Source organism: Triticum aestivum, chromosome 2D, assembly GCF_018294505.1.
Source record: "Triticum aestivum cultivar Chinese Spring chromosome 2D, IWGSC CS RefSeq v2.1, whole genome shotgun sequence".
Taxonomy (NCBI): Eukaryota; Viridiplantae; Streptophyta; class Magnoliopsida; order Poales; family Poaceae; genus Triticum; species Triticum aestivum.
Window position 1 is genome coordinate 2840046 of NC_057799.1, and position 15875 is coordinate 2855920.

Sequence of the window (15875 nt, forward strand, 5' to 3'; positions counted from 1 at the left end):
TGGAAAGACAAAATCTTAAATACTTTCACTGCCATTTTGAAGAAAATGGAAATCTAACATAACAGGAGCATAAGTGGATATATATATATATTTTTTTTGCAGCGAGTATAAGTGGAAGTGGATATAATTGATATGATACAGCATTAGTAAATCTCCAATTTATATGTGCCTACCAGATTTATGTACAGGAAGGAAGACAGCGGCCACAAGACAGAGGCAAGTGTGTACGTATGGAAAGAGTAGAACACTACAAGGCTAGAAGAATATACATGGAAACTCCAAGGCACGGTCCTGCACAGTGGATGGGAACAAACACGGTATTATTAAGCAGTATTGCAGGAAAAGGGCAAAGTGGAAAACACAAGAAAGTATGTTTGTGTTGCCTTGGATCATTGTATTCTGAGTTCTGGGATGGTTCCCTCTAACCCCCTGCAGTGCTGTCTTAGCTTTTCATTGCACCCATATATAACAATTAGCTTTTGCAGTGATTCAGGGAGGCCACCGTTGGGCAAGGAAGAGACGGTTGCAGAGTGGATTGCTAATTCCTTGAGGCCGGTAAGGTTGCGCAGTCCTGCGGGGAGTTGCTGAAGATTGTGAAATTGCCAAAACTCTAGTTCCTGGAGGGAGGAGAGGAGCTGAAGGGCGTCCTCTTGCTCCTCGCTGAAGCGCTCCATCCCTTCAGACCCGTCCCCACAAAGTTTCAGCGTGGTAAGGGAGGACGAGAGGAAGCTGCAGATGGGTGCAGAAAGGAGCCCCGCTGCATCATCCGTCTCGAGCACCCGCAGTGTCTGCTGCTTTTCTCCTCCTTTAGCGTCCTCCCAACCATCAAAGAATCTAGGGCTCCAAGAGACTCTTAATTCTTTGAGCTGGGCCCCAGTGGTAAGGAGAGACCGCAAGCCCTGACATGTCAGATTCTCTCCACAACTCCACAGTTTTAATGTGACAAGAGAGGAGAGGTTTGAGAGGGGCTCCAGTGTCCCCATGCCTTTCACACTCATAAGCTCCAGGAAGTGCAGGGACGAAGGGAAAATGTGACGGGAAGGCACTATTTCCAATCTGGATAGAAACCTAGGGGAAGGCACTATGCTTAATCTCTGGAGAGTTTGCAAGGCTTGGAGCCCTCCTCTTCCAGGAACAAGAGTTGGCGGGTCCACCAGGACTAGCTCTGGGCAGTGACTGAACTCCAACTCCCGTAGTGAGCGACAGAGACGAGCTGGGAAGAGCAGCACCCCGTCATCATCTTCCTCTATCTCCGATATTGCTGCTGATGTTGTTTGATGCAGATCCACCCCCACTACCAGTTGTTTTATGTTTTTACACCATTTTATTTCCAATTTGGAGAGCTCCGGGAGGTGGGGGAGGAGCTCTGTCAAATCCTTGCCAATGATACCATTTATGTTGTAGATCTCAATATGCTCAATAGGAAGCTGCCATTCCACATCACCCTGACCTACTAGTGGTCCAACCAGACCATCTGAAAGGTGTACAATCAATGTCTTCAGCGATTTTAGCTTCAGAAGGTGCTTCAACTCCAGAGGTGGGCACCTCAGCAGTGTCAGCTTCTCAAGACATGTTTCTTTATCGAAAACTAACACTTGGTCTAAGCTATGCAGATCACCCCGTCCAACGAGATCCAATTCTGCTCTACCAGATGATTTTGAGTACACAAACTCCTGTAGTAACTTTACATTTTTTATCGTGGCACGACGCAGACTGTTAATCCAGGAGATGGGAATCGCCGATGAGAATTCTGGACAGCCCTGTATCTGAAGCTCTTGTAGTCTGGGGAAACAATCTGGGGAAACAATGTGGTTTGAGAAAGGCAACCCCAAGAGCTTCGGCCAATCTCCAATAATTAGACCTTGCAAAAGAGGGAACATATGAGCATCTTGTAGTGAGTCAAAGAGATGAGCTGGGAAGAGCAGTGTCCCATCATCATCGTCCCCTTCTGCTGCTGTTACTTCATCTTCCTCCATCCCCATTGGTTGCTGATACCGCCGCGAAAACATCATTTCCCTGCTTAGATGAGGAATTATTTCGAGTTTGGAGAGCATTGGGAAGTGGGGGAGGAGCTCTGTCAATTCCTTTCCACTAATACTTTTTAACCACTCGATCCTCATATACTCAACAGGGAGCTGACATTCCCCATTACTCTGACCTCCTAGTGGTCCAACCAGACTAACTGAACATTTTACAATCAATTTCTTCGAGTTTAGCATCAGAAGGTGCTTTAACTCTAGAGGTGGGCACCTCTGGAGTGTCAGCTTCTCAAGACTTGTTTTTTCATCGAAAACTAACACTTGGTCTAAGCTATGCAGATCGCCCTGTCCAATGATTTCCAATTCTGCTCCATCAGATGATTTTGAGTACTCAAACTCTTCTAGTAGCTTCACATTTTTTATCGTGACATGACGCAGACTTTTAATCCAGGATATTGGAATCACTAATGAGAATTCTGGACAGTACCGTATCTCAAGCTCTTGTAGTTTCGGAAACCAATCTGGGTAAAGAATGTGGTTTAAAACTGGAAACTCCAAGATTTTCGGGCACCATTTGATAATCAGCACTTGCAAAGCAGGGAAGATATGAGCATCCCTTGGCGACACATCTCCACCCAGGGAAGACTCTAGTTCAGTTGTGTAAACGCATTTTTCAAAACTTCCTAGGCCAAGGAGTTCAAGCTTCATTAGCACGCAAAAACTTTTCCCTATAATAAGCTCCTTCAGTCTGGCCATATCCTCCAACCTTAGTTCACGAAGATCCCACAAATCACGCAGCCATGTTGGACAAGAAGGACCTCTGTTACCTCTAATGCACAACACTTGAAGATCTCGATGTGGTTGAAGGCTCTCAAGAACCATTGCTTCCATACCAGGCTCAACACTAGATTGCTCACTATCCCAGTCCAATGTTAGCCTCCTCAAGCATTTTTTTCTCAATTAGCTTTGCTTGAGCTGCCTCGTCTTCTGTATGTATTTTCTCAAGGTTGTAGATGCTAAGCTCCCATAGCTTGGTCAAATGCTCTAGCTGCTTTGGTTCAAATCCTTCATTCTTTTTATTGACATGAAATACCTTCAACTTTTCTAAGAGTTTAAGTTTTCCCACATTATAAATATCATAATGAAGCCCAGCATCTCTTGGGGTATAATAGTGGCACAATTTTGCAAGGTTGCACATGTCTTCGGGAGAATCACCACTGCCACCCCACCTCTTAAGATCTAGAACCCTTAAATGATAAAATTTAGAGATGTTAGGTGGTAATTGCATCTGTCTCTTCCATGTTCCTAGACATAGGCATCGTAGGTGGACAAGTCTTGAAAAGTTATGTAAAACAGACTCCATGGGGTACATCAGGTGGGGCAAATAAAGAACACGAAGAGCATTTGTTTCCCCAAAAAAATCACCAAATATCTTGGCAAAACTTTCATCCATTTCTCCAAATAACATCAATGTTTGTAAATGTCCAATTGTCAATATTGTCTTCATTTCTTCCAATTCACTCTTTAATTTTTCACCAGACACTACATCATATTCACCTAAGTCCTCTGTGCTTATAGACAAGTGGCGGGTGGTTGGCTGAATTTCTACTGATGCAACATTAGGGAGACGTAAACTAAGACAATCATGAGATGCAACCTTCACTGCCAAATCATGCAGTAGGTCATGCATAACATAACACGGATCACCATCAATTTTCTCTTCTCTGAAAAATCCATGGATGACTAACTCCTTTAAATTTCTGAAACCTATGTCTTCAAGTGTTTGATTTTGACTATCAGGTATCAAAATATCTAGTCCGATCCACAGGCTGATGAGCTCACGGCTTCTGAATGGGTAATCTTCAGGAAATAATGCAGAATAGGAAAAACATTGTTGCAGGTGGAAAGGGAGAAAGACATAGCTAAGCTCCAAGGCAGGCATAATCCAATTGTCATTGGTCTGCTTCAACCATTCTTTACTTTCTAGGACACTTATCCAATGAGGCAAACTAAGGTTTGTCCTGAGTAATCTACCAACAGTCTTTGCTGCAAGAGGGGAGCACTTCAGTTTTTCCATGATCTTATCTCCAATCTCACACAAATGAAGTTTATCCCTTGGATATTGCTCTGCATCAAAGACATATACAAGGAATAACTTCCTAAACTCTTCAGGTTCTAAACCGTTCAGTTCTTTTGGCTCTTCAGATTTCTTAACCTGGTCTGCTATTTCTTTTTGCCGAGTTGTGACTAGAATCATGGAACCCTTTTCTTCTGATTGACCTACTGTCGACAAAAGATTTTTCCACTCATCTCCATTACTAATCTTCCAGATATCATCCAATACAAGTAAGAATCTTTTGGTTTTTAATCTTTGTTCAATCAGCTCTTCTGGTCGAACATGCTTTTTTTCACCTTCAACTGGAGTGGTATATTTTTCAATCTCTTCTAGCACCTTACCCAGGTTGAAATTGAACGACACACATATCCAAATCCTGACCGGAAAATGGTTCCGCACTTGCTGGTTGTTATATATGTGCTGTATCAGAGTTGTCTTCCCAATTCCCCCCGGACCAATAACCGGAAGCACAGTTAGACCCTTGTCACAGTATTGACCCTCAGTGATATCATGTATGATGCTATTCATGACACGGTCCCTCCCATACAATTTTGGTTCTGCACTCTGAGGTGTGGTGAGGAGACGATGCTGGGCAATGTCTAGGGCAGCTCTAGGGCAACAATGTATCAGAATCTTGTCAACCTTCTCACTCCCCAGCTTTAGTTGCTCTACAGTTTGCTTCATCCTTCGAGAGAAATCAACCCTATTAAACTCAGGCATTGGTGTTTCTTGCGCATTGGCACTATCTTCATCACCACCACCGACACGTGGATGTGGGGAACATGAGGACAGGAGAAGTTTACCGAGGTTGGGCATGCATCCACTGACCTCCCGGTTGGCGTCTGGCGCCGAGAACGAATCACCGAGTGACCTCTGCTGGAGCTCAGCGCGCTGCCAAGGGAAACAATTGACCAGTTTGCCAAGAGCTTTGATGGTGTGGCAAGCATCGCGGGCGAGGTCACGGATGACACCATTGCCGTGCTGGTCGGCAGCATCGTACGTGCCATGGAGCTCGTCGTGGATGCGAAAGTAATCCAGCTCGTCCAGCAAGTCCTCGGCATCATGCACCGAGTCCCGCAGGTTCTGCAGCAGCTTCTCCGTAGCCGGCCGGCCGGCAAGATCCTTGGTGGCAGCTGTTTCAAGTGTGGCCTGCACCTGCAGCAGTTCCGCGCTGAGGGCCCCGATGTTGAGCCCAAAGTTCCTGCCGTCCGCCCACGCCTCCAGCACGCCATCCGCAAAGGGGGCTAGTGCCTTGCCCAACACCCGTTGCACCGCGTGGAGGGCCGCGTCGGCCATCCCCTGGCTGGATGCAGGGATGGACAACGGCACCTGCATCCAGGAATCAAAAGTAACTCGATGGTAAATAGGCTGTTGGTAGCTGCAAACTACTGTAAAGGTGAGGAGTTAGTATTATTACATACCTTGACGCATGCGCACCAGGTGCCGGTCTGCCGGCTAGCTGCAAAAGGGGGTAGGATTGAGTTGAGTCGTTGAGAGAGAGAGAGAGGGATCTGATTTTGGTACCTGCTGCTGTGCGGCGGCGGTGGCGTGGTGACGGAGGCGACCGCGCGACGGCCAGGGGAGGAGGCGACAGGAGCTGCGCCGCCGGCTGGCGAAGCAGGAAAGAAGAGCAGCAGGGCCGGGCAGGGAGAGCAGGGGGTGCCGGCCGGGGAGAAGACAGCGTGAGTGAGAGTGAGCGAGAAACAGAGAGTGGAGTGAGTGAGTGAGAGAAAAAGATCCGTTTGATTCCTCAAAGAGAATGCCTCGTACAGTACTGCATCTGTCACACCGACTAAAGAAAAAGACTTTCCTGGATAAAATTAGGACCGGCCGAAAATTACGCCGGTCAAACGCGAGCCACGCGATGGAGGAAAATTACACGGCCACACACACGACTCTTATCTCTTGTAGTAGCAACTTTTTTGGCCGAGGGTTGTAGCTTTTCTTGTTGCCGGTCGCAGCTTCTGCCATGCCGGTAGTAGCATTTGCGATCAACAGCATGCTTTCGTCCAGTCGCCATTGTAGCTTTTCCATCGCCGGTGGAAGCTTCTGCCACTAATGGTTGCAGCACCCCATGATGCCGGTTCCAGCAAACGTGCAGCTCGTGGTCACCGCATCATTTTTGAAGCCACGCCGTACCCATTGCTGGTGGTCGTCGTTGCCAGTGTTGACATATATGAGCATGCAGCTTCCCTGCCGCGACCAGCAGCAGCGATGGCGTGATTCGGTGGCTTGTACCAACGACTCGGATGGCGCAGCGAAGGCGTGTGGTGCAGGCCCGGCCAAATCTCGTTTTCCCGAAGCGACATTGATGCTACAACCAGCGCCCGCGGTGTTACAACCGTTGCCGGCAATGTTGGCACCGACGGCGCGATGAGCGGCGAGCAATGAAGCCAGGGGCCGCAGTGCTACAATCGTTGTCGTGGTTGCTGGAACCGACGGCGCGACGAAGCTACGAGCGGCGGACGCCGGCCGACCAGGCAAGACGACTGGACCTGGATGTCTGGATTGACAATCTAGTCCTGTCATTCACACTAGTCCTGTCCCGAGTCGAAAACCACTGAAGCAAAGCCAAGAGCGTGACATGAGAGGGCGGGCTCGCAAAACTGAGTGCTTGGCTGGCCCTTGTCTATAGTACAGGCGGAACGAATCTTATGGGCATAAACGCAAGCACCTGGCGGGCAGGCGGGTGGGTGGAAGCTGACCTGACCTGACCTGAGCCTGCGACGCTTGCTTCCAGTTCCAGCACCAGCGACGGAGGAGAGGCCATGCCGGCCGTGGAGCACAGCAGCCCCAACTTGAAGGCGACGCGCATTCGCCCTTGCCCGCCATCCGGTGCCTCCGTGCCGTCGCCGTCGTCGGGAGCGGAGCAGAGCAGAGAAGAGAGCAGAGGAGGAAGGAATGTTGTTGGGTTGGGCCACGACTGGTTGCGGGGCCGACTACCCATTACACACACACACACACACACACAAATGTCTTCCATGCAATAAACTATAATCTCTACCAAATAGTACTCTCTCTGTGTAACGAAATATAAGAACGAGTAGTGATCTAAATGCTCTTGTATTTCTTTACAGAGGGAGTAAGTAGCAACATGTAATACTTTGGGAATAAGCAAAATATTCATGTGCCATTATGCAAAATATTTCTTTACAGATGGAAGGTTTAATTACAAAGAACATGACAATAGTGTATAAAATTACGATGATGTTTACACAGATGCCTGCCATTATGCTCTTATAAATTACACAACATGGCAACATTTTAAGGGTTTTGTCATTTTTTTTGAAAAAGATGGTAAATTTAGGAAGTTGCCATGGCAAACAATTAGAAATGTTGTTATTCTAACAAATGGCATGGTACATAGACAAAATAAGAACTACCATGTTTGTATGAGAAATTTGCATTGCATGTAAAAAAAGATCAAATTGTGAACAGAGGATTTCCATGGCAGATTCATAATAAAATGTGTCAGGGTATTTTAATTAAAAATTTCATGTTTGTATGAGAAATTTGACGCGTCTGTAAGAAAAGAACAAATTATGAACAACGAATTGCCATGGTAGGTTCTTTGCAATGGTATTTTAATTAAAATTTACATGTTTGTATGAGAATTTTGCCGTGTGTGTAAAAAAAGACCAATGTATGTACAGAGAATTTGCCATGGCAAAAATTTAATTTTGCCATGGTAACGATTGTAAATCTGTCGTGGCAAAAAGAAAAAAGTACATTTTTCCATTGTAAAAAAGTGAAAAATTTCCATGGCGGTGCAGATAAAATTGCCATGTCAACAAAGGTAAATTTGCTGTGGTAACTAATGTAAATTTGTCATGACAAAATGAAAAGGTAATTTTTTCCATGGCAAAAAAGGTGAAGAATTCTCCATGGCGGTGTAGTTAAATTTCCATGGATGTATGACAAAAAGGTTGACAATTCATAATTTACCATGGAAACTTTCTAAAATCATTCATAATTAGGGGGCAAAAATTATACACGAAAAAACATGTTTTTATTGCTTTAGCGAGAGAGACAGATTTGCTTCTTGTGGTGGCACATATTTGCTTCCGTGAGAGGCATAGTTGTGCCTCTCAAAAAGGGAAAAACAAACTTTTTTTGCTTATGTGAGAGACGCATATTTGCTCCCGCAAGAGATAGAGTTGTGCCTGTCGGAAAAAAAAATGTGATTTTGTTTTTTGCCTCTATAGTTGTGCCTCTTTGAAAGGGAAAATTAATTATTTTTTTCACGAGAGGCACAAATTTCTCATGGTGGCATAGGTTTGCTTCTGAGGGAGGCATAGTCGTGCCTCTCGAAAAGGGTAAATCATATATATATATATATATATATATATATATATATATATATATATATATATATATATATATATATTTGCTTTTCTGAGAGTTAGATTTGCTTGAAGTGGAGGCACAAGATTGCTTCCATGAGAGGCACGAAAAGGGGAAAATGCTTTTTTTGCTTCCGTTAGAGGCACAAATTTGCTTCCGCGAGAGACACCATTTTTCCTTTGAAAAGGGGAAAAAGGTGGGAAAAACCATGCTTCTGGATCATTTTTATTTTCAGTTTTTCATGAAAAAAAATTCGTCGAAACCTTTTAACATGAGATCTAGTTACAAAAATCTCAAAGCGGGAAGTCCAATAATTAAGGCCCTATTTGGTTCATAAGTCCTAGGACTTTTTTAGTCCCAAGTCCCTAAAAAGTCCCTAAAAAGTCCCTACCTGTTTGGTTCCTGGGACTTAACATGGACTAAAAGACCATATTACAACTATAAGTCCCTATAAGTCTCAAATGCCCACTTTAAGTCCCTATAAGTCCCTCCTGTTTGGTTTAGATGGGACTTATAGGGACTTTTTTAAGTCCCTAAACCAATAAGTCCCTGGAAACAAACACCCTCTAAAACAGTTCTAGATTTGAACGACGGTTTAAGAAATAAAATGTTTTGAATAAACGAATCTACAGAAAAAAAAACTAGTGCATCATTTGTTGCAACCTAAAAAGGATAAAAGTGGCCTTTGTGGAGGGATACCCCTTAATCAATGATTTCGCAGTGATATATATCGCTTGTTGCAAGCCATATTCTGTTGATCACTTACACGACTGGGCCGGCTCAATAACTCGTTTTTCCTTTCTATCGAAGCGTTAGAGCTTGAAGCGCTTCTGAGCGGCTGATTCTTTCTTGGGAAGCTTCCACCATTGGTTTTGGAATGCTTCTGGATGGTTTTTTCTGTTCTTTTATTTTCTGTTTTCTCAATTGGTTTTCTGGTTAACTTGATCGGCTTTAAATCTCCGGTTTTCTTCCGTTCTTCCTCTTTTTATTTATTTTATTTTATTTTTTATTTTCTAAATTCATTATACATTTTATAAATGTACAAAACTTTTCAATTCATGATTATTTTTGTAGTTTATCAACTTATTTTGAATTCACAAACATTTTTTGAGTTCCTGGACATTTATCTTATTCCATGAACATTCTCTGAATACACGAACATTTCTTGCATTCAACATTTTTTGAATTCGTTGTGATCATATTTTTAATTTGCAAACATTTTTGTGAATTCGCCACAAACATATATTTAATTTTTCAATATGTTTTGAATTAGCCGCAAACATATTTGGAATTTTCCAATATTTTTCAATTTCCCACAAATATATTTTGTATTCGAGATTTCTTTAAATTAGCGTCAAACAGATTTTGAGTTCGTGAACAGTTTTCCAATTTGCCGCAAATATATTTTCAATTCCCAGCAAACATTTTATGATTCACAATTTTTTTGAATCTGCAATCATTCTTGAATCACCGAATTGTTTTAGGATTCATAAACATTTCTTGAATTCACAAACATTTTCTGAATTCATGAACATTTTTTGAGTAAGCCCCAATCATATTTCAAGTACGTGAACATATTTGTAGTTGGGGATCATTTTTTGAATTAATGAACATATTTTGTATCCAAGAACAGTTTTTGAATACATCAAGGTTTTTTAATTAACAAGAATTTTTTATTTTGCAAACATTTTTTTAATTCACCACAAACATATTTTGAATCACAAACTTTTTTGGAATTCATGAACTTTTTTTTTGAATTTGCATACAATTCCAAAATCATGAACTTTTGACATGCAGGCTCCTACGTGCATGTCGAGAAGAACACACATGCAGCGCTTTACTCGCTCGGTCACGGCTCCATGCTTTGTTCGCTCCCTCCAATCCGTTTGCTCGGTCAACAGTTGACAGGTCGACCGTTAACTTTTTGAAAAACATTAATTCAAAAAAAGGTTTACGAATTTAAATAAAATGTTTGTGAATTTGAATATTTTCATAAATTAAAAAATGTGCAAGAATTTCATAAATGTGCGCGAAGTTGATAAAATTTTCATGAATTTGAAAAACAAATCATGGATCTGATTTTTTTTGACAAGACTGGAAAAAGTTCATGAACTTAAAAACTATTCATGATTTCGAGTAGATAAGCGGTTTGTTAAAAAAGGCTAGATACGAGTTTTCCTTCTCTTTTGAAAATTAAGTACACCGTCTATTTCAAAATGTAAAATGTCTTATACATTTGAAAACAGAGGTAGTAGTAGATACGAAACTACACATGTTGTATGCTTGGAGGTAACTTTGTGTAGTGTTTCTAGAGCTAGGAGTATATCACAATGCATGTTTTCCATAAAAAAAACAGAAGAGAATCTTTTCGCTACGTTTTTAGGTAGCGTGACCGGGCATCGGGAAAATCAAAGAGCTGAATAACAGAGTAAATAAGAGAACATGTTCAGTGTAACTAGAAGGGAAAGTGTGCCGTTATTATAACTCAGGACGTAAATAAAAGGATGTGGTAGAATGTTTTATCAGATGATGAGATCTCATGATAATATGCATAGACTGTCTAATATGTGGTGTGACATAGTGTTTTATTATCACATGATGACAATGACAATACACGTAGCATGTCTAATATGTGGTGACCGACCACCAATCATCTTCTCCTCTCCCGGCTTTTTGGTGAGTGTACTTATACTTCAAAAGAGAAACTTCAGTTTGTACAACATCAGAGGTTTACCAACTGCGTGAAGGCCTGATGGAAAAGTTAGATTGGAACTGGATGGTTCCGCAGCCATTCCATACACCGCTACCACTTTGGTCATCTTCCCATCATTTGAAGAGCGTCTTGGGCTGCTCGATTGCGTGAAGTGCAGTAAATGGTGCTCTTCTGTTGTACTACAGTGTTTTTCACTTTCAACTGCAGGGGTATACCTTTTGACTTGTTCTAGCACCTTCTCCAGATTGAAATTGAATGACACACATATCCAAATCTTGACTGGAAAATGATTCTGCACTTGTTGGTTGTGATATATGTGTTGTATCAGAGTTGTCTTCCCCATTCCCCCTGGACCAACAACTGGAAGCACTGTTAGACCCTTGTTACAGTATTGACCCTTGGTGATATCATGTATGATGCTATTCATGACAATGTCCCTTCCATATAGTTTTGGCTCTGTACTCTTAGCACTGGTGATGGGACGACTCTGGGCAATGTCTAGGACAATTCTAGGGCCACAACCCTGTAGAATCTTGTTAACCTCATTGCGCATAAGCTGCAGTTTTTCTATGATGGTCTTCATCTTTTCAGAGAAATCAACCCTATTAAACTCAAGGTCTGGGGTATCTTGTGCATTGCCATGATCTTCATGACTAACATGTGTATGTGGGGAAGATGAGCAAGGGAGAAGTTTACCGAGGTTGGACATGCATCTGCTGAGCTTCCGATTGGTGTTTGGGGCCAAAGAGGAATCGTCGTGTGTCCTCTGTGTGTGCTTAGCACGCTGCCAAGGGCAACAGTTGACCATTTTGCCAACAGCTTTGGCCGTGTGGCGAGCATTGAGGGCAAGGTCGTGGACGCCACCCTCGCCATGGTGATCTGCTGCATCATATGTGCTGTGCAGCTCATCGTGGATGCGGAAGTAGTCCAGCTCGTCCAGCAAATCTTCGGCACTGTGCGCCAAATTCCGCAGCTTCTGCAGCAGCATCTCCATGGCGGGGCCACTGAGCTCCTTGAGGGCAGCCTGCTCGAGCGTGGCCTTCACGAGCAACAATTCCGTGCTGAGGGCCTCGACAGTGGGACCAAAGTTCCTGGCGGCTGCCCAAGCCCCGAGCACACCATCCGCTACGGGGGCCAGCGCCTTGCCCACCACCCATTGCGCCGTGCTGAGGGCGGCGTACATCGTCGGATGGGCGTGCGTGCCTGCACCTGCATCGATCAGGGATTGATTATCCGTCAGCAATCAATTGTGATTAATCCTGGGTGCTGGTAGCTGCAAACTGAAGGACAGGACTAGGTAATGTGTACCTTGATGCGTGCAGATGAGGTCCAGGCTTAGCTTCTTAGCTGCAAACGGGCTGTCTGGAATGAGTCAAATGTGATCGTACATAAATCTTGGTTGCTGGTAGCCACAAATTAATGTCCTGGCTAGCTGCAAAAACTTTCCCTTGTGGATTGGTCTTGGGTTGAGTGGCTGCAGGAACACAACTCAAGAGTAAATACTACTTGTAATTCAGAAGAGCTGTTGGAACTCTGCTTTTCGTTTGTAGGCCCTAATGTTGGATCGAACGAATAAAAAGAAGTAAATAGTACGTACAGTGAATCCTAGAGGAGATGGTGCTTGTATAAGCTAGCTCGAAAAAAAAAAGGAGATGAGTGCGTACTGCGTACGTTGACGCGCGCGCACCAGGTCGTCCGCCGGTGATGTGCGCTGCCTGCCTCTGCCGTCGGTGACCGGTGCCGCTGACGCCTAGCTAGCTGCGACCTGCGAATGAGGGTTGTGTTGGGTTGAGTCACACACACACACACACACACACACACACACACAGAGAGAGAGAGAGAGAGAGAGAGAGAAGAGACGGCGAGGGTTGTGTTGGGTACCTGCTGCTGTGCGCGGCGGCAGCACGGTGCGGCTGGTCCTGATCCGGGAGCCGTGGTGATGGGAGAGTGGGGGGGAGGCGACGGCGGTTCTGGCAGGGGAGGAGGCGGCGGGGGCTGCGCTGCGCTGCCGGCCGGCGAGGCGGAGATGAGGAGCAGCAGGGCTTGCAGTTGCCGGGGAGTGGAGAGTAGAGCAGAGCAGGGGAGCAGTGGAGTGAGAGTGAGAAAATAGAGAGTGAGTGATTGGTGTAATAAGTGCTGGAATGGATCTGGACGCACACTATTTGTCTAGTAGTAGGACTACCAATATTTTGCTTGACTTGACCTGCCAAAGTCTTTGCTTACTGTTTTCTTTTTCATCCTTACCCTCTCGCGACCGCGTCGCCCCGCGGGCGACCGACCGCGCCCCGGTTCCTCCTTCGCCAGCTCTCCCTCTCTCTCCCCCTCCTCGCCGCCGTCGCCGGCGTTTGCTGCCGGGCCTGGCCCGGGCGACGCTGCTGGCGGGGCCCCCTGCCATTCCCCTCACGGTTGCTCTCCGACGCAGGGCGGAGGGCGCCGGTGGGTGCTCCCTAGGCGACGGCAGTCCAACGTGGCGGCGGGGCTTCCTGGCGCGGCGCGGGAGATCGGCTGGACGGTGGCGTCGCCGTTGGCGGCGGGGTGGCGCGGCGGCGCGGCTAGGCGGCGCCCGCTCGCCCAGATCTAGGCCCTTCGGGCCCCATCTAGGTCTGTGCGGGCCGACGGCGGGCGGGTCGGCGGCGTGGATTCTAGGAGGCGGGGGAGCGGCGATGGGCGGTGGGCGCCGCCCTGCTGCAGCGTGGCCGGAGGGGCTTAGCGGGCCTGATTTGGGCCTGGTCGGGCCAGGGGTGGCCTGGTATGCCCTGCTGCTGCGTCCGGACAGCGACCGCGACGGTGCCGGAGGCACGAGCCTCCTGCACGACGGCGGAGGAGGTGGTTCCCTCCCGCGCGACTACGGCGCTGCTGCTCCCGTCGACCAACGCCTCCTCTCCTTGTTCTCTTGGCCTCGTGGTGGTGATCTCAGTGAGACGGCGTGGGTGGCGCTGCGCCCGCAGTGGCGCATGCTGGTGGGCGGCGAGCGGGCTAGTTGGCTCCGATCCGGTTGGGCGGTGGGGTTTGGAGTTGGGAGAAATCCTTGTCGGGTCTTCCGACTCCGATGCGGTGACACCTGCGGGTGCCACCAGTCCTCCCTGGAGGGTGTCAGTGGTCTTCATTCCCCTCTACCCTCCGCGTGCCGGGAGAAACCCTAGGACACGTCCGGGCAGCAGCGTCGTCGGCGTCGCATTCCTTCCTGGAGGTGCTGCTTGGTACGCGGAGGATCGGAGCCTAGGATCGTGGTGGGTAGGTTTCGGAGGGCGCAGCGGTAGTGGGTCATCCGCGCTTTGTCGAGCTGCCGGTGTTGGCATTGTTTCTTTTTCTTTTTCTTTGGCTTGTTGTGCTGCTCGCCCCAGCGTTTGCTCTGTGATCGGTGTTGGTGCTTTGGAATATAAAGCGGGGGGAAACCCTTTTTCGGTATATACTCCTCCTAGCATGATAATAATTTATATTGCATTTGTGTCGGTTGATTTTGTGTGAAGCCATGAGGCCGATACGGAGTGTCACGATGAGCGACAACGAGGCGTGGGGCCACTAGCGAGGTCGATCCAGGCACGGTATGGAGCCAGGTACGACGCGGCAACGACGTCGCCCGATAGAGGTCAGTTGGAAATTGACAGGTTCAGGACGGAAGAGGGATGCCGGGAGGTTGTACCGATGGATATGAAGATGGTTGGGAGCGGCGGCAACACGGAGTAAGTGACTAGCCTTGCAGTAGCAGGCGGTTCGAGCGGCATCGGGCAAGGCGATTCAAAGAAGAAGAAGGAAATGAAGGAGGAATTAGTGGTTGAATTGACTAAATAACTGAAATAGAAAAAGCATGAAGCATTAGTGGTTGAATTGACGAAATAACTGAAATAGAAAAACTAAGGCAGTTCTATGATAATATTTGTCTTGGTCACATTTTATCGAGGATGGAACGGAGAGGGGGGAATTTTGCCGTGGATAAAGAGTGCATGCAGCCACGAACGATGGTGTGCCTTGCATTACCGACCAAGATTGACATCACCGTCGCGCACCTGTGCGACTAGCCTACCAGGCAACCTCTTATCTAAACACGGCGACTCACAATAGTTTCAAATATGCTTATTTCCCACAATTACAAAATTCAAGATGGTTTCAAATTTAGAAAAACCTTCATATTTTTCTTCATAAAAATGTAACTTCAATTATCAGATCGACCAACTGTATGTGGAATGTATGAAATGTATGTGGAATGTTTCTAGAACTGATTGAATATAAAAATAATTGAAATGTGTTAAATCTACGAATTATATTTGTACATTGTTTCGAACCAATTAAAAAAATTGATAGTTGTATGGAATGCTTCTGAAAATGACACAGAAATAATGAAGGATTTGTGTAAGAATATACCCATTGGACGAAGACATATTTAGTTTTATTTTTTTTCCTTGATAATAATAACATAAACCAAACTCATTTCAGATACTGTTTTGTGATTAGCATGGATGAATCCACAACCCCCCGGCGACTACTAAGTTTGGTTTGAATTGGTCGTCGCCCAAATATTGTGGTGTGGCTGTCTGTTTTGAAATTTGAATCTGTTGGAGAAGGGGGGGTTGGAAAACTTGGGCAGAACACACAGTACACTTTGTGAGAAGCAAGCAAACAAGTTATTGCGGGATACTGACGTACAGTACAATTGAATTGTAGGAGTACGTTGGATGAAAGATGCATGAACCAGGGATGGGGATGGAGGGAAGAAACGCATTGG

The 15875-nt window shown here is 45.8% G+C and overlaps 2 protein-coding genes across 5 annotated transcripts; both read right to left on the reverse strand.

Moving 5' to 3' along the window:
* Window positions 1–327: 327 nt before the first annotated feature.
* LOC123050947 (putative disease resistance protein RGA3) lies at window positions 328–5830 on the reverse strand. Its single transcript, XM_044473669.1, has 5 exons — window positions 5620–5830; window positions 5517–5554; window positions 3064–5424; window positions 2823–2849; window positions 328–1772 (listed from the first exon to the last, which is right to left on the reverse strand). Exons 3-5 carry the CDS (start codon window positions 5389–5391, stop codon window positions 390–392), a joined length of 3738 nt encoding a protein of 1245 aa, XP_044329604.1. The 5' UTR covers window positions 5392–5424; window positions 5517–5554; window positions 5620–5830; the 3' UTR covers window positions 328–389.
* Window positions 5831–10895: 5065 nt separating this feature from the next.
* On the reverse strand, window positions 10896–15875 carry LOC123050945 (disease resistance protein RGA2). Of its 4 annotated transcripts, XM_044473667.1 has the most exons (5): window positions 13034–15875; window positions 12817–12917; window positions 12461–12626; window positions 11849–12361; window positions 10896–11500 (listed from the first exon to the last, which is right to left on the reverse strand). In XM_044473667.1, the coding sequence occupies exons 4-5, from the start codon at window positions 12333–12335 to the stop codon at window positions 11133–11135; spliced, it is 855 nt and encodes a 284-aa protein (XP_044329602.1). In that variant the 5' UTR covers window positions 12336–12361; window positions 12461–12626; window positions 12817–12917; window positions 13034–15875; the 3' UTR covers window positions 10896–11132. The 4 variants fall into 4 exon arrangements, with proteins under 4 accessions (XP_044329602.1, XP_044329600.1, XP_044329599.1 ...); XM_044473665.1 differs by having other exon boundaries at window positions 10896–12361; window positions 12824–12917; window positions 13034–13564; XM_044473664.1 differs by having other exon boundaries at window positions 10896–12361; window positions 13034–13564.